Here is a 22,687-nt window from a genome sequence, read left to right as displayed (position 1 = left end):
GATAACATCTTATTATCATACTAAAAGACTATCTACTACACGAGGGTCATTAAGACTATCTACAATATGAGGGTCATTACTAGGAATAAGGTAAAATTTAAACATATTTTAGCTAAAAAATAGAAAATCATTCCCCTCCCTTTCTGTAGCTTCATTCATCAGACACTTTTTGGCAGTCTTCTTGAACTGGTTCATGCTATGACTGGCTTTGTCATGTGCGGGTAGTCTGTTCCATTCCTTTATTGCTGTACAATAAAAGGTGTTTGACGCCTGGCCACTGACTGTGGATACTACAAAGTTGTGCTCTCTCCCCCTAGTACTATGATTGCTTTGGTTCCCAACCTTGACAAAATTGACAGCAAGATATTCTGGACACTGTTCGTGAGCAATTTTATAAACATGATTTAGCTTCAGTTGTTTTACTCTGTCTTCAACATTCAGCATATCCAACTGCTGTAATTCATCCTGGCCTACATGTTCTCTTGGTCCCAGCCCCAGGATGAATCTTACGATTTTGTTCTGGGTGATTTGCAGTCTATCTTTCAGTTTTTTTGTCAAGGCAGAGTACCATGAAGAGCAAGCGTAATCCATATGGCATTGTATAAGGGCTAGACATAGGGTCCTGCGAGTCTCAGTAGGTAGACACTGCTTGTCTATACAGGAACTTCAGTCTGGCATTCCCTATCAATTCTCCTGACATGCATGGGTCAAAGGGGATTCCCAGATATTTTACTGATGAAACCAAAGTGATGGACTCCCCATTACACTGAACATTAAAATTATTTACCCTTCTCAGTTTATGTTTCGTTCCAAAGAGAATGGCTTCAGTTTACCCTAGGTGTAATGATAGTTTGTTGTCTACTAACCATTTGCTGCAGGACTCCAGTTCCAGTGTTAAAACATTAGCAATATCTTGTGGGTCTTTACCTGTCACTAGCAGAGCACTGTCATCTGCATACAGTAGGAGTTTGCATTTGACACTGATAGGCATATCATTGACATAACATAAGAATAATAAGGGACCCAGAATACTACCTTGGGGAACTCCACATGTTATCGGCAGGGGTTCTGATTCCGCTTTGTTGATTTTGACTATTTGTCTCCTGTTGCTAAGGTAGGACTTAAACCAGTCTACAGAACCTATACCGATAGCTTGAAGTTTCTTACATAATATATTGTGGTTGACAGTATCGAAGGCCTTTTGCAGGTCTAAGGTTACCATACCTATGTGGTTCCCTTTTGACATTTCAGTTCTCAGGTAATCCATCAGATTAATAAGGGAGGTATTGGTTGAGTAGGATCTTCTAAAGCCCGATTGATAGCTATGGAGAATGTTGTTGTCATTAAGGTACTTAACTACTTGAGAATACACTGCCCTCTCCAGAATTTTAGATATTATACTGAGTATACTAACAGGTCTATAGTTGCTTACATCAGACCTATTATTTTTCTTGAAGATAGGAGTAACTCTGGCCTCCTTGAACCCCTCCGGTACGGTATTAGTGGTGATTGATAGATTTATTATGTGAGCAATAGGTATTGACAGTTCAGAAGCACCATCTTTTAGGAACTTAGACGGGATGTTATCAGGGCCTGTGCTCTTAGTTGGGTTTAACCTGTTTAGTTCTTTTTGAATGAAGTCATGAGATACACTTACTAGTTGACAACTGTTTGGGGTTACCCCTTTATTGGTATAGTATGTTTGAAACTTATCAGAGTCTGTGTTAAAGGTATTTGATGCAGCTGGTAGTTTACTTACTAGTGTTGATGCAACAGATGTGTAGTAGGAATTAAAGCAATTTGCCACCTTAGATGTTTCGTGGCATACCTCATTATCGATAGTGAGTACTATGTTAGACCTATCTACTGGCTTATGGCTATACCCCAACTGTTTTAGTTGTTGCCAGAGCTTTCTGGGGTTATGCTTATATTCTTCAATTTTTGAGCAATAGTGCTTTGCCTTTGCTCCTTTTATAAGCCTCTGTACTCTGTTCCTCACCCTGTACTACAGCATTTAAAGCGCCCTAGAGCACTTTACATACTTTGTTATGCAAAGTATTTTGGGAAGACAAAAAGCAAGTCTTAACAACCACTTAATACTATTATAGGTATGAAAATACAGGTTGCCTTCTCTTTATGCATATTTGCATTATGTGAATTCACTTATGTGTGGTGTGACCCTATTTCTACCAGGAATTTGCTGTATGAAGTAAAAATTTGCTTTTATGCAACTGGAGCAAACAGTCATTGTTCTTTTCACTCATATGCAGTCACCCAAACTCAACCTCACTTTGTTTTTATTAGTATCACTCTAAACTGGCTTATATTTACTTAAGAAAGACTTAATGAGCCTGTTATGAGCAAAATCCTATGGTTTGTCTCCAGTTTTAATGTCTTGTGTCAAGCCTAAAGCAGATGGACACCTGACCAGAAGAAGTTGAGCTGTGTCGAGACACTCAGGACTAGGGGTGGAGGGAGGGTGGAAAATGTAGTTGGGAGATATGAATTGACAATTCCTAACATGCACTCTTCAGCCCAAATGAAGGCAGGCTGGTTGGAGGGAGAAAGGAGGGTAAAAGGGAGGAGAACTGTAATTGATATTTTATGCTTTTGCAGCTTTTTAACCACTTGCATTTATTTTTGGTAAATGGCCATTTGATGTTGGTCTTGAATGCTCATAATTTTTTGGGTAAAAATAAATAAATATAAAAGTTTTCCAGATTTTGTGTTGTAAAAGATTGTGATTAAGCTTTGGACTTATTTGTTTTCTCGGTTGTACTGTGACCAGATAAATTTCAGTTTTTAAATATGATCACTTGGTACATGTGTGGTAAGTTCATATTTTTTGATAAACATTAATCAAGAAATGTAGATTTTGCAAAAGCTCAGAATGAGTCCCTGTCTTTTACATGTTATAATGGGTTTGCTGTATGCAAATTTGCTTAATGCTCCATCACCTGGAACACATTATCGCATAAAGTGAGGGGCACCTGTAATAATAGCCCCTTGAGAGAGGTGCCTTGATGCTGATGAGGGGCTCTTGTTCCAAGGAATTGGACCTATTCTCTCTTTCCTTGGATTGAACCTGATTGCCTACCATTCTCTCAGGTGCTGTATGGCCCCTATGGGTTTGGCACTCACTTTTTCTTTTAGTGCATTGCTATGTTATTCAATACTGTGTAGTAATTGCTAAACCTATGAAAGTCACAATAATAAATGTGTATTTAAATATTTATCATATTTATACTGTATGTACAATCTTGTTCAATTATTTCTTTTCTAGGCCATTGTCAGAACGTCGTGAAATCCTGGAAGAGAACATGACTGAGATTAAAAACCATATTATGTTTTCCGAGATGAAGCTAATAAATAAAAAGGAGGATTTGCGGGAAATGATTAAATTTGTCCTCCAGGAAGGTCTTGAAGGCTTAGTTCTCAAAGATATTAATGTAAGTAGGCTGCTGCTAAGTGTAAAAACTTTCTTAAGTATTATTGTGTAATAATGAGTTTTAAATTTGAATTTTTATTTTAATTTGATTTAAATATACGTACAGTACAGCCCCACTTGTATGGCAGGTTAGGTTCCAGGCTACTGCTGGAAAGCAGACATCGCCAGAACACAGCACTCCATTTTTTCAACTTATAAATGCATATAAATGCCAGTCAGCAAGTTTGGACTAACTTATACAAAGTTAGTAATAGAAGTAGGCATTAACACTTTGACTGTTTTGGTTGTATATATACGTCTTACTAGCCTCCGTGTTTGACGTATTAATACGCATAAATTCTAGCGGCTTCAAATCAAGCAGGAGAACGCTGGTAGGCCCACATGTGAGAGAATGGGTCTGCATGGTCAGTGTTCACCATATAAAAAAAATTGGGGAGCCAATGGTGCATTGTGGGAATGCCATGTCAGTAGTCCTTGTTCATCATGCTTAACGGTAAGAAATATGTGACTCCTCGGCAAATCTGGGACTCTGCTCTTCCCAAGTGATGCTCAAGACCATGAAATTGATCTTGAATTTCATGGTTTTGAGGAGTTTGTGACCAAAAGCAATGTCCAGGATACCAGAAGAATGAAGGAGAAAGAGAATGAGGGAGAAAGATAATTAGACAGGATGGAGGGGAAGTGAGCATCTGACCCCATTGTTTTGACAGGTGGTAGGGGGAGTGAGTAATGAGACAATGTGTCATTTTGACAGTTGCTGACCCTGACTCGGAACAATTAGAGCCACACACTCACACAAAACACAAGCTTGCTGAATGAAGATAACAGCAGTTATATGAAAGTATCCAGTGACTATATATGTGTATATATATTATAGAAACCAGAAGGAAGGAAGGATGAGATGAAAGGAAGGAAGGAAAAAAGTAAGGAAGGAAGGAAGGAAAGATGAAGGAACAAAGATAGCAAGGGAATGCAGGAAGGTAGGAAGGAAGGAATGATGACACACGACCATTTACCTAGGATAACAGCGTTGTAGCTACAGTTGGAGTAAGAGGTAGATGGGAAAAGAGGAAAATGGCAACAACAAGTAAGAGGGAAGTGAAAGTGTATAAACTAAGGGAGGAGGAAGTTCGGGTGAGATATAAGCAACTTATTACAACCCAGGAGTCCCAAAGGCCTGTTATCCTGGGTGTAAAGGGAGCAAAATAAACACAGCAGAAAAACTTTTGACTTATATTATCCTTCACCAATTTAGAACAGAAGCATGTACACTATATACACTATGTACAACAATAGGTATTAGTGCACACCACGGTAAGCAAGGCAGAATAGAAGCCACTAGAGAGCAGACCGTGCTTCAACCAGCTCTAGAATGGGAATGACAAGGGCAGACGGGTGAGTGGTACGCACATCACCTCAGCGATTGCCAAAACCATCTTCTCATTCGCTGGAACCTGGATACTGATTGAACGACGGGGCCCCATCATCAACCCTTAGCCCCTGGTTTGCTGGTTGGGGGAGATACCCTGTAAATGAGGGTGTGTACTTGAGCCGAATGAAGGTTACGTACTCTTTGCATGCCACACCCCCACCCCGAGAGGGCTCAGGATTAGGCTCCCACCTCCCAGTGGTAACCGTGCTACCATGGCACCAAATAATGGGACCGCCTTTCTCTCAGCCATCCAACTCTTAGATAGAGCTCAGCTTTTTTGTGACAAAAAGCCAAACCCTAAACTCAGAGTGAGACAGCAGACAGTTGGGCTAACGTAGGTCCAAGACACGGGTGGACAGTAGCCCACATCCCCTCACTAAAAAAAAAACCCCACACCAGGGGATAAAAAAAAAAGAGCTTGAAAGGGTTTACCACAGGTAACATAACACATCCTAACCTAATATATAATTATAATTATAATTATAATTAAGGTAGTAGGTTGGTAGACAGCAACCACCCAGGGAGGTTCTACCGTCCTGCCAAGTGAGTGTAAAACGAAAGCCTGTAATTGTTTTACATGATGGTAGGATTGCTGGTGTCTTTTGTCTGTCTCATAAATATGCAAGATTACAGGTATGTCTTGCTACTTCTACTTACACTTAGGTCACACTACACATACATGTACAAGCATATATATACACACCCCTCTGGGTTTTCTTCTATTCTCTTTCTAGTTCTTATTCTTGTTTATTTCCTCTTATCTCCATGGGGAAGTGGAACAGAATTCTTCCTCCGTAAGCCATGCGAGTTGTAAGAGGCGACTAAAATGCCTGGAGCAAGGAGCTAGTAACCCCTTCTCCTGTATAAGTTACTAAATTTGAAAAGAGAAACTTTTGTTTTTCTTTTTGGGCTACCCTGCCTCGGTAGGATACGGCCGGTTTGTTAAAAAAAAAAAAATTATAATTATAATTATAATTAAGGTAGTAGGTTGGTAGACAGCAACCACCCAGGGAGGTACTACCGTCCTGCCAAGTGAGTGTAAAATGAAAGCCTGTAATTGTTTTACATGATGGTAGGATTGCTGGTGTCTTTTGTCTGTCTCATAAATATACAAGATTACAGGTATGTCTTGCTACTTCTACTTACACTTAGGTCACACTACACATACATGTACACGTTTATTTATACACACTCATCCGAGTTTTCTTAGATTTTATCTTAATAGTTCTTGGTCTTATTACTTTTCCTTTTATATCCATGGGGAAGTGGAATAAGAATCTTTCCTCCGTAAGCCATGTGTGTTGTAAAAGTCAACTAAAATGCCGGGAACAATGGGCTAGTAACCCCTTTTCCTGTAAAGATTACTAAAAAGAATAAGAAGAAAATTGTCAAAGTGGGAAGTCTGAATGTGCGTGGATGTTGTGCAAATGATAAGAAAGAGAAGATTGAGGATGTTATGAATGAGAAGAAGCTGGATGTCCTGGCTTTAAGTGAAACAAAGCTGAAGGGGGTGGGAGAGTTTCAGTGGAGAGAAATAAATGGGATTAGGTCAGGGGTTTCAAATAGAGTTAGAGCTAAAGAAGGAGTAGCAGTAATGTTGAAGGATAAGCTATGGCAGGAAAAGAGGGACTATAAATGTATTAATTCAAGGATTATGTGGAGTGAAATAAAGGTTGGATGTGAAAAGTGGGTTATAGTAAGCATATATGCACCTGGAGAAGAGAGAAGTGTATACAAGAGAGAGAGATTTTGGGAAATGTTGAGTGAATGCATGGGGAGTTTTGAATCAAGTGTGAGAGTACTTGTGGTTGGGGATTTCAATGCTTAAGTGGGTAAAAATGTTATGGAGGGAGTAGTAGGTAAATTTGGGGTGCCAGGGGTAAATGTAAATGGGGAGCCTTTAATTGAGCTATGTGTCGAAAGAGATTTGGTATTAAGTAATACATATTTTATGAAAAAGAGGATAAATAAATATACAAGGTATGATGTAGCACGTAATGAAAGTAGTTTGTTAGATTATATATTGGTGGATAAAAGGTTGATGGGTAGGCTCCAGGATGTACATGTTTGTAGAGGGGCAACTGATATATCGAACCATTATTTAGTTGGCCTCTGGACCCTGAAAGGGTTAATGTGCCCAATAGTGATTATTATTACGTATTAGTATTATTATTATGGCTTTAAGACTATAGAGATGCTCTTAGTGATTTTAATGTGTACCTGCATGCCACCACAGTGCATAAGTATATTTAGGTACAGGTACACATAAGTATAATTATAAGAGTAATACATGTAAAATATGGAATAACTTTAAAACACTTGAAATTTTGGCAAGTTTCCAGACATAATAGAGATGTGCTCATGGAGAATGTAAACAAACTGGGCAGGGTGTGCTATATTAGAAAGACGGGGAGCCATATAGTGAGTTTTGGCCATAATTTGAAATTGCAATATAGCAGAATGCCGTAAAGCTGGGCCCTACTGTATTATAGTTTGTGTACTTAATACAGTGGACCCTCCCATTTCGTTTTTAATTCATTCCAGAGAGTCTGACGAAATGTGAAATTGACTAAAACTGAAACCATTTTTCCCATAAGAAATAATGTAAATCCAATTAATCCATTTCAGACATCCAAAGGTATAAACAAAAAATACATTTTATAAAGAAGAACTCTATTCCACAGCTTATTTATCTATCGCAATTCATTTAATATGTCATAATAAACAATATTAATAACATAGAAACATGATATATACTCTAGAATGAATAAAATATCTCATGTATGTGAGGAGTAAGTGGTGGTGGTGGTGGTGGTGGCGGTGTTGGATTTATAAGGGCCACTGAGAGAAGCTGTACATATTAGTGGTAGTGGATGCCACAGCAAAGGCCACCAATACTATTCACACAAACAGTGTACTTAATTTATAAATAAGAAATATTTACACTTTATAAATAAGAAATATTTACACTTACTGTACCTTGGAGATGCTGGCATTGGTTTAGGGTGGTGGACTAGCAGCTTTCTTTGGGCCCATGGTGGCTTATCTAGCAGTCACACAGAATGAACAAGTGCAAAAAACAATGAATTATTACGAAATGTTTCCTATGGCCTCTGAGGATAATGTTCACTCCCAGAGAAAAAAAGTGAGACTGCCTCCTCAGAATGCATGTGTGGGAGGTTGTGTGGGCAGCACCCTCAGACATGTACCATACCACCGAAGAGAATGGAGGAAAGCAACGGAAATGGGGTCAATATTTTTACCATACCACCAACGAGAATGGAGGAAAGCAAGAAAAACGGAGCCAATAATTTTACGGAAGAAATTGACCATAACAGAAGTGAGCGAAAACAGAGCCCAACGAAAAGGGAGGGGCCACTGTATATGATATAGTGTAAACATGTTATCAGGCTTTTATATGCATTTGAAAGTGGAAAAAAGGCTATGTTTCTTTTTATAGTGATTTTTGCTTTACAGCAGTAGCCCGGAACCTAACCTGCCGTATAAACAGGGCCTCCTGTACTTCATTTGTGTAGAATAATGGCATCATCATATTTGATTTATTATTGTTCTACTTTGGTCAGTAGATGAACCATGGAAAAACAGTAATTTACAAACAAGATTAACTACTTTATTGTTATGTCTGAATGAAGTGAACCAGTTGGAAGAGTATCTGATAAAAGCATATCACGGTGCTCACTAAAGTAATAGTGAACTGTGTAGAGAGTTACACAGGAGTCTTATAGAATGAATTAACACACAAGTGTAGTCCACTTGATTGTCTAAGAAAGAAAAAGGTGAGAAATGTGGCCTCATTTGTCATGTACAGTATGTCCTCTCATTCAGTGTGGAACATGTGGAATATTGTTATGGTTTTATTGAGTCACATTTTTTTTTTCACACACCAAGGTCCATTAAAATTTATCTAAAATATTTTTTTGGGGCTTTGTGCAAGTTGGTTTGGTTATCGTGTTTAAAAAATTACAGTTTTTGTTACTGTGTTAGTTTGAATTTCATAGTAGTGGCATTGAAGCAAATTAGCTAAGATTACTGTAAGTGCAAGTAACATGGGCCAGTAGACCTAATGAAATGCTCCTCTATTCCTGCATTTCTAAAGTAAATAAAATACAGTTTTGTTTACCCTGATGATACATAGGTTGACAGATATTGTCTTACAATTGGGATACCTTGCATATAAGATCCCGCACTTATGTAATGCACTTCAGGCAAATAAATTGGAACTAATTTAGGTATATATCATTGATGAACTCAGGGTTGAATAAGTGAATGCTAAAATTAACATAATGTCTGAGGATAAGGGTATTAATACTATGATTGCTGTAAGTGACAAAAAAAATTGTCTATTTATAACAGCAAAACAGTATTGACAGTTTAATTTAGGGTGTTGGGTATAGCTGAGACTAGAAGTGCATGAGTAGAATGATTATTAATACAGTGATTGCTCAAAGTAACAAAACTTTCTCTATAATACAGGTTGTCCATCACTAATCCGGCAATAAGTTATCCGATTCCATCAGTAATCTGGCACTAATTTTGGGTAGCATAATTTCAGATTTCATCATCATACTGACTCAAATCATTATACTGACTCAAATTTCGTCATTATACTGACTCAGAAATTGTGTAGATGGTTGTAAATTCAAAGCAGCAAGCCAGTGGAGGAGAAAGCAATGATGAAAATGAGGAAGATGTATCAGAAAGAGTCTCTATTGATTGGTTAATTAAGTGTATTCTAACCTAACCACTCTGTAATCCGGCAAACTCACTAATCCAGCACATTACAGGTCACAATGATGCTGGATTAGTGGTGGCTGACCTGTAGCAATGTTAATGTGGGACAGTAGCACAAAATACAGTAGGGCCCCACTTATACAGCAGGTTGGGTTCCAGGTTACCGCCAGAAAGTAGACATCGCCGGAAAGCAGAACATGATTTTTTCCACTTACAATAAATTATATGAATGCCAGATAAAAAGTTTACACTAACATATATTAAGTTAGCAATAGTAAAACAATAAAAAGTAAAATACACACACAGTACACTCATTACTTAACTTAAAATATTTATAGTCTTAATATAGGGTGAGTAGTATTTATTGTAAGAGGTCAGGTGTGGTAGGTATGGTAGTCAGGTGTGGTAGGTATGGCCACCCCACCCACACATAATATGCATATAAAGTGCCCTAGGGCAATAAAATGCATATACACTACAGTCATTACTTTTTTTTTTAACATGTCAGCCATTTTCCACCAAGGCAAGATGACCCAAAAAGAAAGAAAAAAACTTTCATCATTCAACATGTTTACCATCACTCATACATAATCACTGACTTTGCAGAGGTGCTCAGATATGACAGTTTAGATGTCCCTCCGAACTGCCAATGTTCCAAATCCCTCCTTTAACCCTTTCAGGGTCAAGACCCCCGATCCTTAATTCTCAGGGTCGAAAAATTTTCAAAAAAAAAAAAACAAAAAAAGATATTTTGAAATGATAGAGAATCTTTTCCCAATGGTAATGACACCAAAAGTATGACATTTGATGGAAAACTTACGAAATTACACTCTCACGAAGTTAGTGATATCGGCGATATTTATGCATTGGCGATTTTGCCCACTTTGAGCCTTATTTTTGGCCAATTCCATTGTTCCAGTCAACTAAAATCATAGCTATTTCACTAGAACTCCATTTGTTCTATCGATTGATTACAAGAAACTGCCCATTTGCTGATTTCAACTAAATAAAGTGGTCAGAAATTGGCAGTTTGGCCAATTTCACACAAATTTCAAAAGATGCCAATTTCAAAATAGCGTCCAGAATAAACAAGACAGACATTCATGGTACTAAAAGAACATTTTCTCTGTTCATTAGTTATGTCTCCAGGTCCCTCTTATATTACACTTGCTTTCCATTTTGAATTCTTATTCTCACAAAAAAATAGAAGATTTACTGTTATGCAGAATGCTGCATTATTGTAAAAATGGTGTAAATAATATCAGCACAATCATGAAGGAACATTAGACTTACCAGTTGATGTATATTGAACGGGTGGCGTGATTTGTTTACTCTTGAACAATGGCAAAAATCGAACATTTCCGCTACTTTGAGCTCATTTTCAAGGTACTTTTCACCGCGAAACCAATCAAAATCATCTCTGTTTCTGTAAAGTTGTTGCAAAGTCGCTGTTTTAAACCAAAAATATAGTTGGAGTTTTTTTTCACATGCACTGTGTGCTGCAGGATATTTTTTATACAGTGCACACTGACCACACACACCCATTCTTTAATATGTAGGCCTACCAGCTTTCTTCCACCAGATTTGAAGGCGCTAGAATTTTAGCGTATAAATATAGGACTGACACTGGCTCTCAAGCCATACATATATGGGACCAACCCTTTCAGGGTCGGTCCCGTATATGTACGTACGTATATGTGCAGGCATTGTACTTCTTATTTCCAGGACTCAAGTCTGGCTAACTGGTTTTCCTGAATCCCTTCACAGAATATTACCCTGCTCACACTCCAACAGCTCATCAGGTCCCTAAAGACATTTGTCTCCATTCACTCCTATCTAACATGCTCACGCTCTCTTGCTGAAAGCCCAATCTCCTCACCCACAAAACTTCCTTTACCCCCTCCCTCCAACCTTTTTGATGACAACCCCTACCACACCTTCCTTCCCCTACAGATTTATATGCTCTCCAAGTCATTCTAATTTGTTCCATTCTCTTTAAATTACCAAACCCCCTCAACAACCCTCTTCAGCCCTCTGACTAATACTTTTGATAACTCCGCACCACCACCTAATTTCCACACTACGAATTTTCTGCACAATATGTACACCACACATTGCCCTTAGACATGACATCTCCACTGCCTTCAGCCTCCTCCTTGCTGCAGCATTTGCAGTCCATGCTTCACACCCATATAAGAGTGTTGGTACCACTATGCAGTATTCTCATGCATTCCCTTCTTTGCCTCCATAGATAACATTCTTTTGTCTCCACAGATACTTCAATGCAGTACTCGCCTTTTTTTTCCTTCATAAACCCATCCTCTGACAAGTCAACTCCCAAATATCTGAAAACATTCATTTCTTCCATATTCCCTCCATCCAATGTGATACCCAATTTTTCTTTATCTAAATTGTTTGATACCCTCATCACCTTACTCTTATCTATGTTCACTTTTAAGTTTCTACCTTTACACACCCTCACAAACTCGTCCACTAACCTTTGCAACTTTTCTTTAGAATCTTACAGAAGCACAGTATCATTAGCAAAAAGTAACTGTGTCAACTCCCATTTTGTATTTGATTCCCCATAATTTAATCCCACCCCTCTCCCAAACAGCCTAGCATTTGCTTTTTTTACAACCTCGTCTATAAATATGTTAAACAACCATGATTACATTACACATCCCTGTTTCAAGCATACTTTTACTGGGAAGTATTCTCCCTCCTTACTACATTACCCTAACTTGAGCCTCACTATCCTCATTAAAACTCTTTACAGTATTTAGTGACTTACTGCCCAAAGATGTGGAGTAAATATGGAGTGACTGAGTACCCATTCTTTATCTTCACACAGGAATGAATTGTTCTCAGAGCATTACTAAATTACTGAGAGAAGTGAAATGTATGTGAGAATAAATGGAGAGATATTAGTGGAGTGAAAATAGGATACCCAGAGTCAAATTACCAGAGGCAGATACACTAGAATTGTTGTCTTTACCACCATTGTATGCTGTACTTTATTTTCAAATTATTTTAATTTCAAACTTTATAGTTAAGGAATCATTTAAGTAATTATTTTTCCACAGAGCATTTATGAACCTGGAAAGCGCCATTGGCTAAAAATCAAGAAGGATTACTTGAATGATGGAGCAATGGCTGACTCTGCTGACTTGGTGGTGCTGGGAGCTTGGTATGGAACTGGAAGAAAAGGTCAATATTATGTTTGTCGTCTTAATTAACTGGATGTACAGTTAGACTAGGAAAGAATTAATAGTACAGTAGTTCAGGTATCCAGCTGTCAGTTATTTTACTTCTAACAAGACACAGTGGTCTTGCTCGGTCATGTACTTCAACAGATAATGGGCAAAAAGAAAGAGCCCATATTTAGAATACTGTAATCATCTAATGTTGTTGACAGTACAGAACATCATCTTTCCGAGGGGTACTAGATAATCTGTGATCTGTATACAGTATTTTATTTACAGTACAGTGGAACCTCTACTTGTGAACACATCCACATGCGAGTTTTCCCAAATACGAGCAATCAATGGGTCAATTTTTTGCTTCCATACGCAAGCAAAATTTCCATAAGCGAGCAGACCTCAAGGCAGGTTTCTTGACGTTGGTGAGGGGCTCTTGCTCTTGATCTAGGGTACTGTATCTCATTTGTTTGTTGGACTATCTTATTGAAACTTGGGCAATGTATGATGGAAAGATACTTTTTAACGTAATAATAATGATGATGATAGTAATCAGATCCTAGGTAGTAGGTTGGTAGACAGCAGCCGCCCAGGGAGGTACTACCGTCCTGCCAGGTGAGTGTAAAACTGAAGCCTGTAATTGTTTTACACAATGGTAGGATTGCTGATGTCTTTTTTTTTCTGTCTCATACACATGCAAGATTTCAGGTACGTCTTGCTACTTCTACTTACACTCAGGTCACACTACACATACATGTACAAGCATATATATACACACACCCCTTTGGGTTTTCTTCTATTTTCTTTCTAGTTCTTGTTCTTGTTTATTTCCTCTTATCTCCATGGGGAAGTGGAACAGAATTCTTCCTTCGTAAGCCATGCGTGTTGTAAGAGGCAACTAAAATGCCGGGAGCAAGGGGCTAGTAACCCCTTTCCCTGTATATATTACTAAATGTAAAAGGAGAAACTTTCGTTTTTCCTTTTGGCCCACCCCACCTTGGTGGGATACGGCCGGTGTGTTGAAAGAAGATGTATAATAAGTATAATACAATAATAATAATAATAATAATATGTATAATACGTATAATAATAATGCATATATAATAATAATGTACTACATAATTATAGTAATAGACAACTAGATCACTAGATTGGGAGCGGTTGTGGTCGTCTCCACCTGTTACATATTGACATATTTTATGCACTCTGGAGTATATATCGTGTTTCTATGTTATTTATATTGTTTATTATTTCATATTAGATGAACTGTGATAGATAAATAAGCCGTAGAGTTGATGAAAACGAAATATTCAAGGAGTATTTTGTCCTGTCTCCAGACAAACTCTCGTCGGCCACCACCGCTGCCACATATATAATATATTTTATTCATTCTAGAGTATATATCAGGTTTCTATGTTATTTATATTATTTATGTCACTTTAGATGAACTGCGTTAGATAAATAAGCCGTAGAGTTGATATTAGCGAAATTATTGAAGTACAGAATTCCACTGGAATGGATTAATTGCATTTCAGTTAATTTGAATGAGGAAAATTGACTCTGCAAATGAGCAAATCCAGTTGCAAGCAAGGTCATGGAATGGATTAAACTCGCAAGTAGAGGTTCCACTGTATTCCACTTCATATAATGCAACACCAACTGAGTCAGTTCTGGATAAAATTTCACACTGCAGAGCAGAGGTCACCAACTCTATCATTCATGCAGGCCATGTTCAAAGTTTAAAAATTGTAAAGGGGCCATACAGTGGACCCCCGAGTTTCGTGATTAATCCGTTCCAGAGAGCCTGCCGAAAGTTGAAAATCATGAAACTTGAAACCATTTTCCCCATAAGAAATAATGGAAGTAAAATTAATCCGTGCCAGACACCCAAAAATATTAAAATAAAATAGGGTGTGGTAGGTAAGTTTGGAGTGCCAGGTGTAAATGATAATGGGAGCTCTTTGATTGAACTTTGTATGGAAAGGGGCTTAGTTATAGGTAATACATATTTTAAGGAAAAGAGGATAAATAAGTATACAAGATATGATGTAGGGCGAAATGACAGTAGTTTGTTGGATTATGTATTGGTAGATAAAAGACTGTTGAGTAGACTTCAGAATGTACATGTTTATAGAGGGGCCACAGATATATCAGATCACTTCTTAGTTGTAGCTACACTGAGAGTAAAAGGTAGATGGGATACAAGGAGAATAGAAGCATCAGGGAAGAGAGAGGTGTAGGTTTATAAACTAAAAGAGGAGGCAGTTAGGGTAAGATATAAACAGCTATTGGAGGATAGATGGGCTAATGAGAGCATAGGCAATGGGGTCAAAGAGGTATGGGGTAGGTTTAAAAATGTAGTGTTAGAGTGTTCAGCAGAAGTTTGTGGTTACAGGAAAGTGGGTGTGGGAGGGAAGAGGAGCAATTGGTGGAATGATGATGTAAAGAGAGTAGTAAGGGAGAAAAAGTTAGCATATGAGAAGTTTTTACAAAGAAGTGATGCAAGGAGGGAAGAGTATATGGAGAAAAAGAGAGAGGTTAAGAGAGTGGTGAAGCAATGTAAAAAGAGAGCAAATGAGAGAGTGGGTGAGATGTTATCAACAAATTTTGTTGAAAATAAGAAAAAGTTTTAGATTGAGATTAACAAGTTAAGGAAGCCTAGAGAACAAATGGATTTGTCAGTTAAAAATAGGAGAGGAGAGTTATTAAATGGAGAGTTAGAGGTATTGGGAAGATGGAAGGAATATTTTGAGGAATTGTTAAATGTTGATGAAGATAGGGAAGCTATGATTTTGTGTATAGGGCAAGGAGGAATAACGTCTTGTAGGAGTGAGGAAGAGCCAGTTGTGAGTGTGGGGGAAGTTCGTGAGGCAGTAGGTAAAATGAAAGGGGGTAAGGCAGCCGGGATTGATGGGATAAAGATAGAAAAGTTAAAAGCAGGTGGGGATATAGTTTTGGAGTGGTTGGTGCAATTATTTAATAAATGTATGGAAGAGGGTAAGGTACCTTGGGATTGGCAGAGAGCATGCATAGTTCCTTTGTATAAAGGCAAAGGGGACAAAAGAGAGTGCAAAAATTATAGGGGGATAAGTCTGTTGAGTATACCTGGTAAAGTGTATGGTAGAGTTATTATTGAAAGAATTAAGAGTAAGATGGAGAATAGGATAGCAGATGAACAAGGAGGCTTTAGGAAAGGTAGGGGGTGTGTGGACCAGGTGTTTACAGTGAAACATATAAGTGAACTGTATTTAGATAAGGCTAAAGAGGTTTTTGTGGCATTTATGGATTTGGAAGAGGCGTATGACAGGGTGGATAGGGGGGCAATGTGGCAGTGAAGAGTTTTTACGAGGATAGTGAGGCTCAAGTTAGAGTATGTAGGAAAGAGGGAGATTATTTCCCAGTAAAAGTAGGCCTTAGACAAGGATGTGTGATGTCACCGTGGTTGTTTAATATATTTATAGATAGGGTTGTAAGAGAAGTAAATGCGAGAGTCTTGGCAAGAGGCATGGAGTTAAAAGATAAGAATCACACGTAAAGTGGGAGTTGTCACAGTTGCTCTTTGCTGATGACACTGTGCTCTTGGGAGATTCTGAAGAGAAGTTGCAGAGGTTGGTGGATGAATTTGGTAGGGTATGCAAAAGAAGAAAATTAAAAGTGAATACAGGAAAGAGTAAGGTTATGAGGATAAGAAAAAGATTAGGTGATGAAAGATTGGATATCAGATTAGAGGGAGTGAGTATGAAGGAGGTGAATGTATTCAGATATTTGGGAGTGGATGTGTCAGCAAATGGGTCTATGAAAGATGAGGTGAATAATAGAATTGATGAGGGGAAAAGGGTGAGCGGTGCACTTAGGAGTCTGTGGAGACAAAGAACTTTGTCCTTGGAGGCAAAGAGGGGAATGTATGAGAGTATAGTTTTACCAACGCTCTTTTATGGGTGTGAAGCATGGGTGATGAATGTTGCAGCGAGGAGAAGGCTGGAGGGAGTGGAGATGTCATATCTGAGGGCAATGTGTGGTGTGAATATACTGCAGAGAATTCGTAGTTTGGAAGTTAGGAGGAGGTGCGGGATTACCAAAACTGTTGTCCAGAGGGCTGAGGAAGGGTTGTTGAAGTGGTTTGGACATGTAGAGAGAATTGAGCGAAACAGAATGACTTCAAGAGTGTATCAGTCTGTAGTGGAAGGAAGGTGGGGTAGGGGTTGGCCTAGGAAAGGTTGGAGGGAGGGGGTAAAGGAGGCTTTGTGTGTGAGGGGCTTGGACTTCCAGCATGCATGCGTGAGCGTGTTTGATAGGAGTGAATGGAGACAAATGGTTTTTAATACTTGACGTGCTGTTGGAGTGTGAGCAAAGTAACATTTATGAAAGGATTCAGGGAAACTGGCAGGCCGGACTTGAGTCCTGGAGATGGGAAGTACAGTGCCTGCACTCTGAAGGAGGGGTGTTAATGTTGCAGTTTAAAAACTGTTGTGTAAAGCACCCTTCTGGCAAGACAATGATGGAGTGAATGATGGTGAAAGTTTTTCTTTTTCAGGCCACCCTGCCTTGGTGGGAATCGGCCAGTGTGTTAATAATAATAAAATATTTTTTTTTAAATTAAATAAAGATTTACATAGTGAAATCAATGACAAATCAAGTACATACATTTAAAAAATGATAACATTACACTTGCCTTTACTGAAGACTTCTGGTTGGATGGAAGATGGGAGGAGGGGATATGTGGAAGGTGTACACTATTGTTTGGAAGGAGAATCTCCTTCCATTAGGACTTTAGGTAGCAAGTCCTTATCTGGGGTTACTTCCCTTCTTTTAATGCCACTGGGAACAACTTGAATCACTGGACCCCTGTCGCACAAAATATCTGTCCAGAAAGGTCTTTTTCTGGCGTTTCTGCAAGATTTTCCTGAAGTGGGACACAACACTGTCATTGTACATGTTGCGGATATGGCTTGTTTCAGCATGGTCAGGGTGATACTTTTCAACAAAACTTTGCAACTCATTCCACATTCTACACATGTCCTTAATCACTGAAGAAGGCACCTCATCCACTCCCTCTTCCTCCTCCTCTGAAGCAAGTTCCTCGGCTGTTGCCTGATGCTGTTCCAGTTGAAGCTCTTGCAGTTCGTCAGTGGTTAGCTCTTCCCTGTGGTCCTCCACTAGCTCTTGTTTGTGGTCCTCCACCAACTCTTCCACATCCCCGTCACTCACTTTATTTACCAAAGGCCTTACACTAGCTTTCCTTGGGTCCATGATGACTTATTTAGCAGTTGCAAGCACAAAAAACAATGGATTATTATCAAATGTATTGTATGAACCCATGGGGTGATGGTCATGTGTTGGTAAACAATTTCACACTGAGCGTGAATGGTGTGGGAGACTCGCTTTGTGTGTGCAGTGACGGGCAGATGGGTACTGGACGGTCGCCAAAACACGAGTTTTTTCACGAAACTCGAGGCCAAATTTAAAAAAAAAAACTCGCCGAAGGTCGAATTTCACGAAAGTCAAGGCTGCCGAAACTCGAGGGTTCACTGTATATGAAAAAAGTAATGTGAAATGCAAACATTGACATTTATCCCTTTCAGGGACCGTGCCGTAGATCTACGGCTTTACGTTCAGGGTCCAAACCGTAGATCTACGCCATGAGCTCAAGTCACTCTGATAAGCTGTGAGTGGTAAATTTGGGCCTAGATATGAGAGAATACATCTGTGTGGTATGTGTGCACCACATAAAACAAATCCTGCAGCACACAGTGTATAATGAGAGAAAAAACTGAGACCGTGATTTTCGAATAAAACAGCGACTTTGAAGTGTTTTCTCGTATGTTTTTTATAGTTGTATTTGCGATTTCTTGGCCTCATTTGATAGAATGGAAGATATATTACAGAAATAGAGATGATTTTGAATGGTTTTAGCACTAGAAATGGCTTGAAACTGAGCTCAAATTAGCGGAAATGTTAAATTTTTATCGATGTTCAAGAGTAAACAAACGACCTCACATGTTTAATACATGTCAGCTGGTGGGTCTGATATACATTCACAAGTGTGGTGATGATATTTATACAGTTATTACAATATTACATAACAGTAAATCTATTTTTTGGTTTGAATAAAAATTCATTATGTGAATAAAAAATCAAAATGGAATTCATTTGTAAAGCCTGAAAATGTAACTAATGAACAGAGGATATGTTAGTTTAGTGCCAGGAATGCCTGCATTGTTTATTCTGGACCCTATTTTGAAATTGGAATATTTTGAACTTTTTGTTAAATCGGCCAAATTACCAATTTCTGATCACTTTATTTTATAGTTGAAACAGTTGACTGGGTGATTTATTGTGCTCAATTGATAGAATAGAAGCAATATTAGTGAAATAGATAAGAATTTGGTCAACTGGAATAATGTAATTGGCCTAAAATGGGAGTCAAAGTCGGCAAGATCGCCGATTCGTGAACATCGCTGACACATCAAAATTCGCGAGAGCATAATTTAGTCAATTTTCCATCAAATTTCGTACTTTTTGTTTTATTACCTTCAGAAAAAGATTCTCTACCATTTCATAAGAAAAAATAACAATTGTTTTTTTGTTTGAAAATTCTTGGACACTGGTGCACACTGAAATTTGGCCTCTGGACCCTGAAAGGGTTAATGTTGTATATTACAACCAAAGAAAGTGAAAATTTACAAATACAGCCTCTCCTCACTTAGCAATGTACTCGTTTACTGATGCCTCGGACTTACAATGGGCTCTCTGACCAGTATTCATACCTAAATAATGTATATTAGAGCTGATTTCATCTATTCTGTTTATGTCAATATACAGTACACTACTATATAAACTTTCTTCTTTCAACATACCAGCCGTATCCCACCGAGGCGGGGTGGCCCAAAGGGAAAAACAAAAATTTCTCCTTTTACATTTAGTAATATATACAGGAGAAGAGGTTACTAGCCCCTTGCTCCCGGCATTTTAGTCGCGTCTTACAACATGCATGGCTTACTGAGGAAGAATTCTGTTCCACTTCCCCATGGAGATAAGAGGAAATAAGCAAGAATAAGAACTAAAAAGAAAATAGAAGAAAACCCAGAGGGGTGTGTATATATGTGCTTGTACATGTATGTGTAGTGTGACCTAAGTGTAAGTAGAAGTAGCAAGACGTACCTGAAACCTTGCATGTTTATGAGACAGATAAATGGACACCAGCAATCCTACCATCATGTAAAACAATTACAAGCTTTCGTTTTACACTCGCTTGGCAGGACGGTAGTACCTCCCTGGGCGGTTGCTGTCTACCAACCTACTTCCTATGTACTGTATAAACATTTAAAAATATACCAGAAATGTTATAAATAGTGCTAAGGTGACATTAAAACAATATCAAAGATGGTTGCTACAAACTCTTATCATTTTAGTATGCTCCTCACTTAGCAATGAATTTGTTTAGCGACGTGGTCTCAGGAATGGAACTCTGTTGTTAAGTGAGGAGAGGCTGTATATTTTTTTTTTTTCAACAAACTGGCCGTATCCCACCAAGGAAGGGTAATCTAAAAAGAAAAGTGAAAGTTTCTCTTGTCAACTTCAGTAATGTATACAAGAAAAGGGGTTACTTGCCCCACGCTCCTGGCACGTTAGTTGCCTCTTACGACATGCATGGCTTATGGAAGAATAATTCTGTTCCACTTCCCCATGAAGATAAGAAACAAGAACAAGAACTAGCAAGAAAATAGAAGAAAAGTCAGAGGGGCGTGTATACATGCATGTATGCTTGCACATGCATGTGTAGTGTAACCTAAGTGTAAGTAGAAGAAGCAAGAAGTACCTGAAATCTTGTATGTTTATGAGACAGAAAACAAGACTCCAGCAATCTTATCATCATATAAAACAAATACGTACAAGCTTATGTTTTACACTCACTCGGCAGGATGAAAGTACCTCCCTAGGCAGTTGCTATCTACCGCCTACTACCTACATACAGGAGGGCCTCACTTATACAGCTGGTTAGGTTCCAGGCTACCACCTTAAAGTGGAAATCACTGAAAAGTGGAACGCCATTTTTTCCACTTATAAATGCGTATAAATGCCACACAACAAGTTTACACTAACCTGTATGAAGTTAGTAATATGTAGAACTAGGCATCAAAAAACACAATAAAAAATAAAATACATACACAGTACATTCATTACTTACCATAAAATATTTGTAGTCTTAATGTAGGGCGAGAGGTGAGTAGTACTTATTTGTAGGAAGTCAGGTGTAGGTAGCCCTGGCTCCCCATCCCAAACTTAATATACGATATTTAAAGCCACCCAGAGAGATGAAATACACATACAATGCACTCATTATTTAACTTAAAATGTGTGTAGTCTTAATTTAGTATAAAAAGTGAGTAGTATTTATTTGTAGAAGTCAGGTGTAGGTAGCCAGTAGATGTAGATATGTAGTCTGCCTGGGCTACATAGCTACACCTGCCTACATGGCTATAGGATATTTAATGAGGCCCAGAGCCATATTATTACCATCGACGTACCTTATTCACCGAGTTTAATCGTTTCTAACAACTACCTTTAGATGCCATCATAAACGAAGGGAGAAGTAATGAGAATTCAAGCTGAGAAATGCCGAGAATTGCAAACAAAAGTGGAGGGGAGTGACTGGTCCAAACGCAGGTTCATGCACATTTTCTCTTGTACTGGATCAGAGAAAACATAATGTTTTCCCTCCGCCTGGCTACCACACCTCATACTTATGTCAAATTTACTGTACTGTGTGTGTATGTATCATGTTTAAATGCTATGTAATGTGTTTCATATATAATTTCAAAGAAAATATCATAGATGGATTAATGGAAATGTCTATATTAACTTAAAATAAGACATTTAATGTGCCCAAGAGTGATTATTATTATGTAGTATTAGTATTATTACTATGTTGTTAAGACTAGAGGGATACACTTAGTGATTTTAATATGTATCTGCATGCCAGCACAGTGTGTAAGTTTATTTAGGTATAGGTACACATAAGTACAGTGGTACCTTGACTTACTTGTGCCCCAGCTTACGAGTTTTCCGAGTTACGAGCCATCGTTCGGTTGATTTTTTGCTTTGAGTTGCAAGCGACAATCTGAGTTATGAGCGAGCTTCAGATACGCAGTCACTAATTGGCGGCATATCTGAAGTCAAATCCAACTCTGTACCCAGAGGAATGTCAGGTACTTCGTCCTATCACACATGCTCATCCAAGACATAACTAGAAGGATAATACAGTGGAACCCCGGTTTTCAAACTTAATCCATTCCAGAAGGTCGGTCTAAAACCAAAACATGTGAAAACTGAATCAATACAGTGGACCCCCGACTTATGATGGCCTCAGCCTACGATAAAACCGACTTACCGGCTGTCAGCATAAAAATTTGACCCCGACATATGTTGAAAAACTCGACTTACATCATTCGTCCGAACACGGCCGTCTGGTCCGTCTGGCCGGAGCCCCTCAGCTGAGCTAGTGTGACATTGTTTACAAGCCAGGGCGGACAATTGCACGCATACATTCGATAAATTTTGTATTGTTCCAGTGTTTTTAGTGCTTGTAACTGCTAAATAAGCCACCATGGGCCCAAAGAAAGCTTCTAGTGCCTACCCTGTGGTAAAAAGGGTAAGAAATAAAGTGGACCCTCGCCTAACGATATTAATCCGTTCCTGAGAGCTCAACGTTAGGCGAAATTATCGTTAGGCGAATTAATTTTCCCCATAAGAAATAATGGAAATCAAATTAATCCGTGCAAGACACCCCAAAGTATGAAGAAAAATTTTTTTTACCACATGAAATATTAATTTTAATACACACAAACTGAAGAA

General features: G+C 38.5%; 1 protein-coding gene across 1 annotated transcript in view; it reads left to right on the top strand.

Moving 5' to 3' along the window:
• DNAlig3 (DNA ligase 3) overlaps positions 1-22,687 on the top strand; it is a gene marked incomplete in the record, with an annotated part of 346,401 nt that overhangs the window by 72,610 nt on the left and 251,104 nt on the right. Inside the window, 2 exon segments of the mRNA XM_070082655.1 lie at positions 3,284-3,449; positions 12,719-12,842. Of these exon segments, the coding sequence (XP_069938756.1) occupies positions 3,284-3,449; positions 12,719-12,842 (290 nt within the window).

The sequence above is a fragment of the Cherax quadricarinatus genome, chromosome 1 (genome assembly GCF_038502225.1).
Source record: "Cherax quadricarinatus isolate ZL_2023a chromosome 1, ASM3850222v1, whole genome shotgun sequence".
NCBI lineage: Eukaryota > Metazoa > Arthropoda > Malacostraca > Decapoda > Parastacidae > Cherax > Cherax quadricarinatus.
This window is presented reverse-complemented; position numbering and strand designations above follow the sequence as displayed.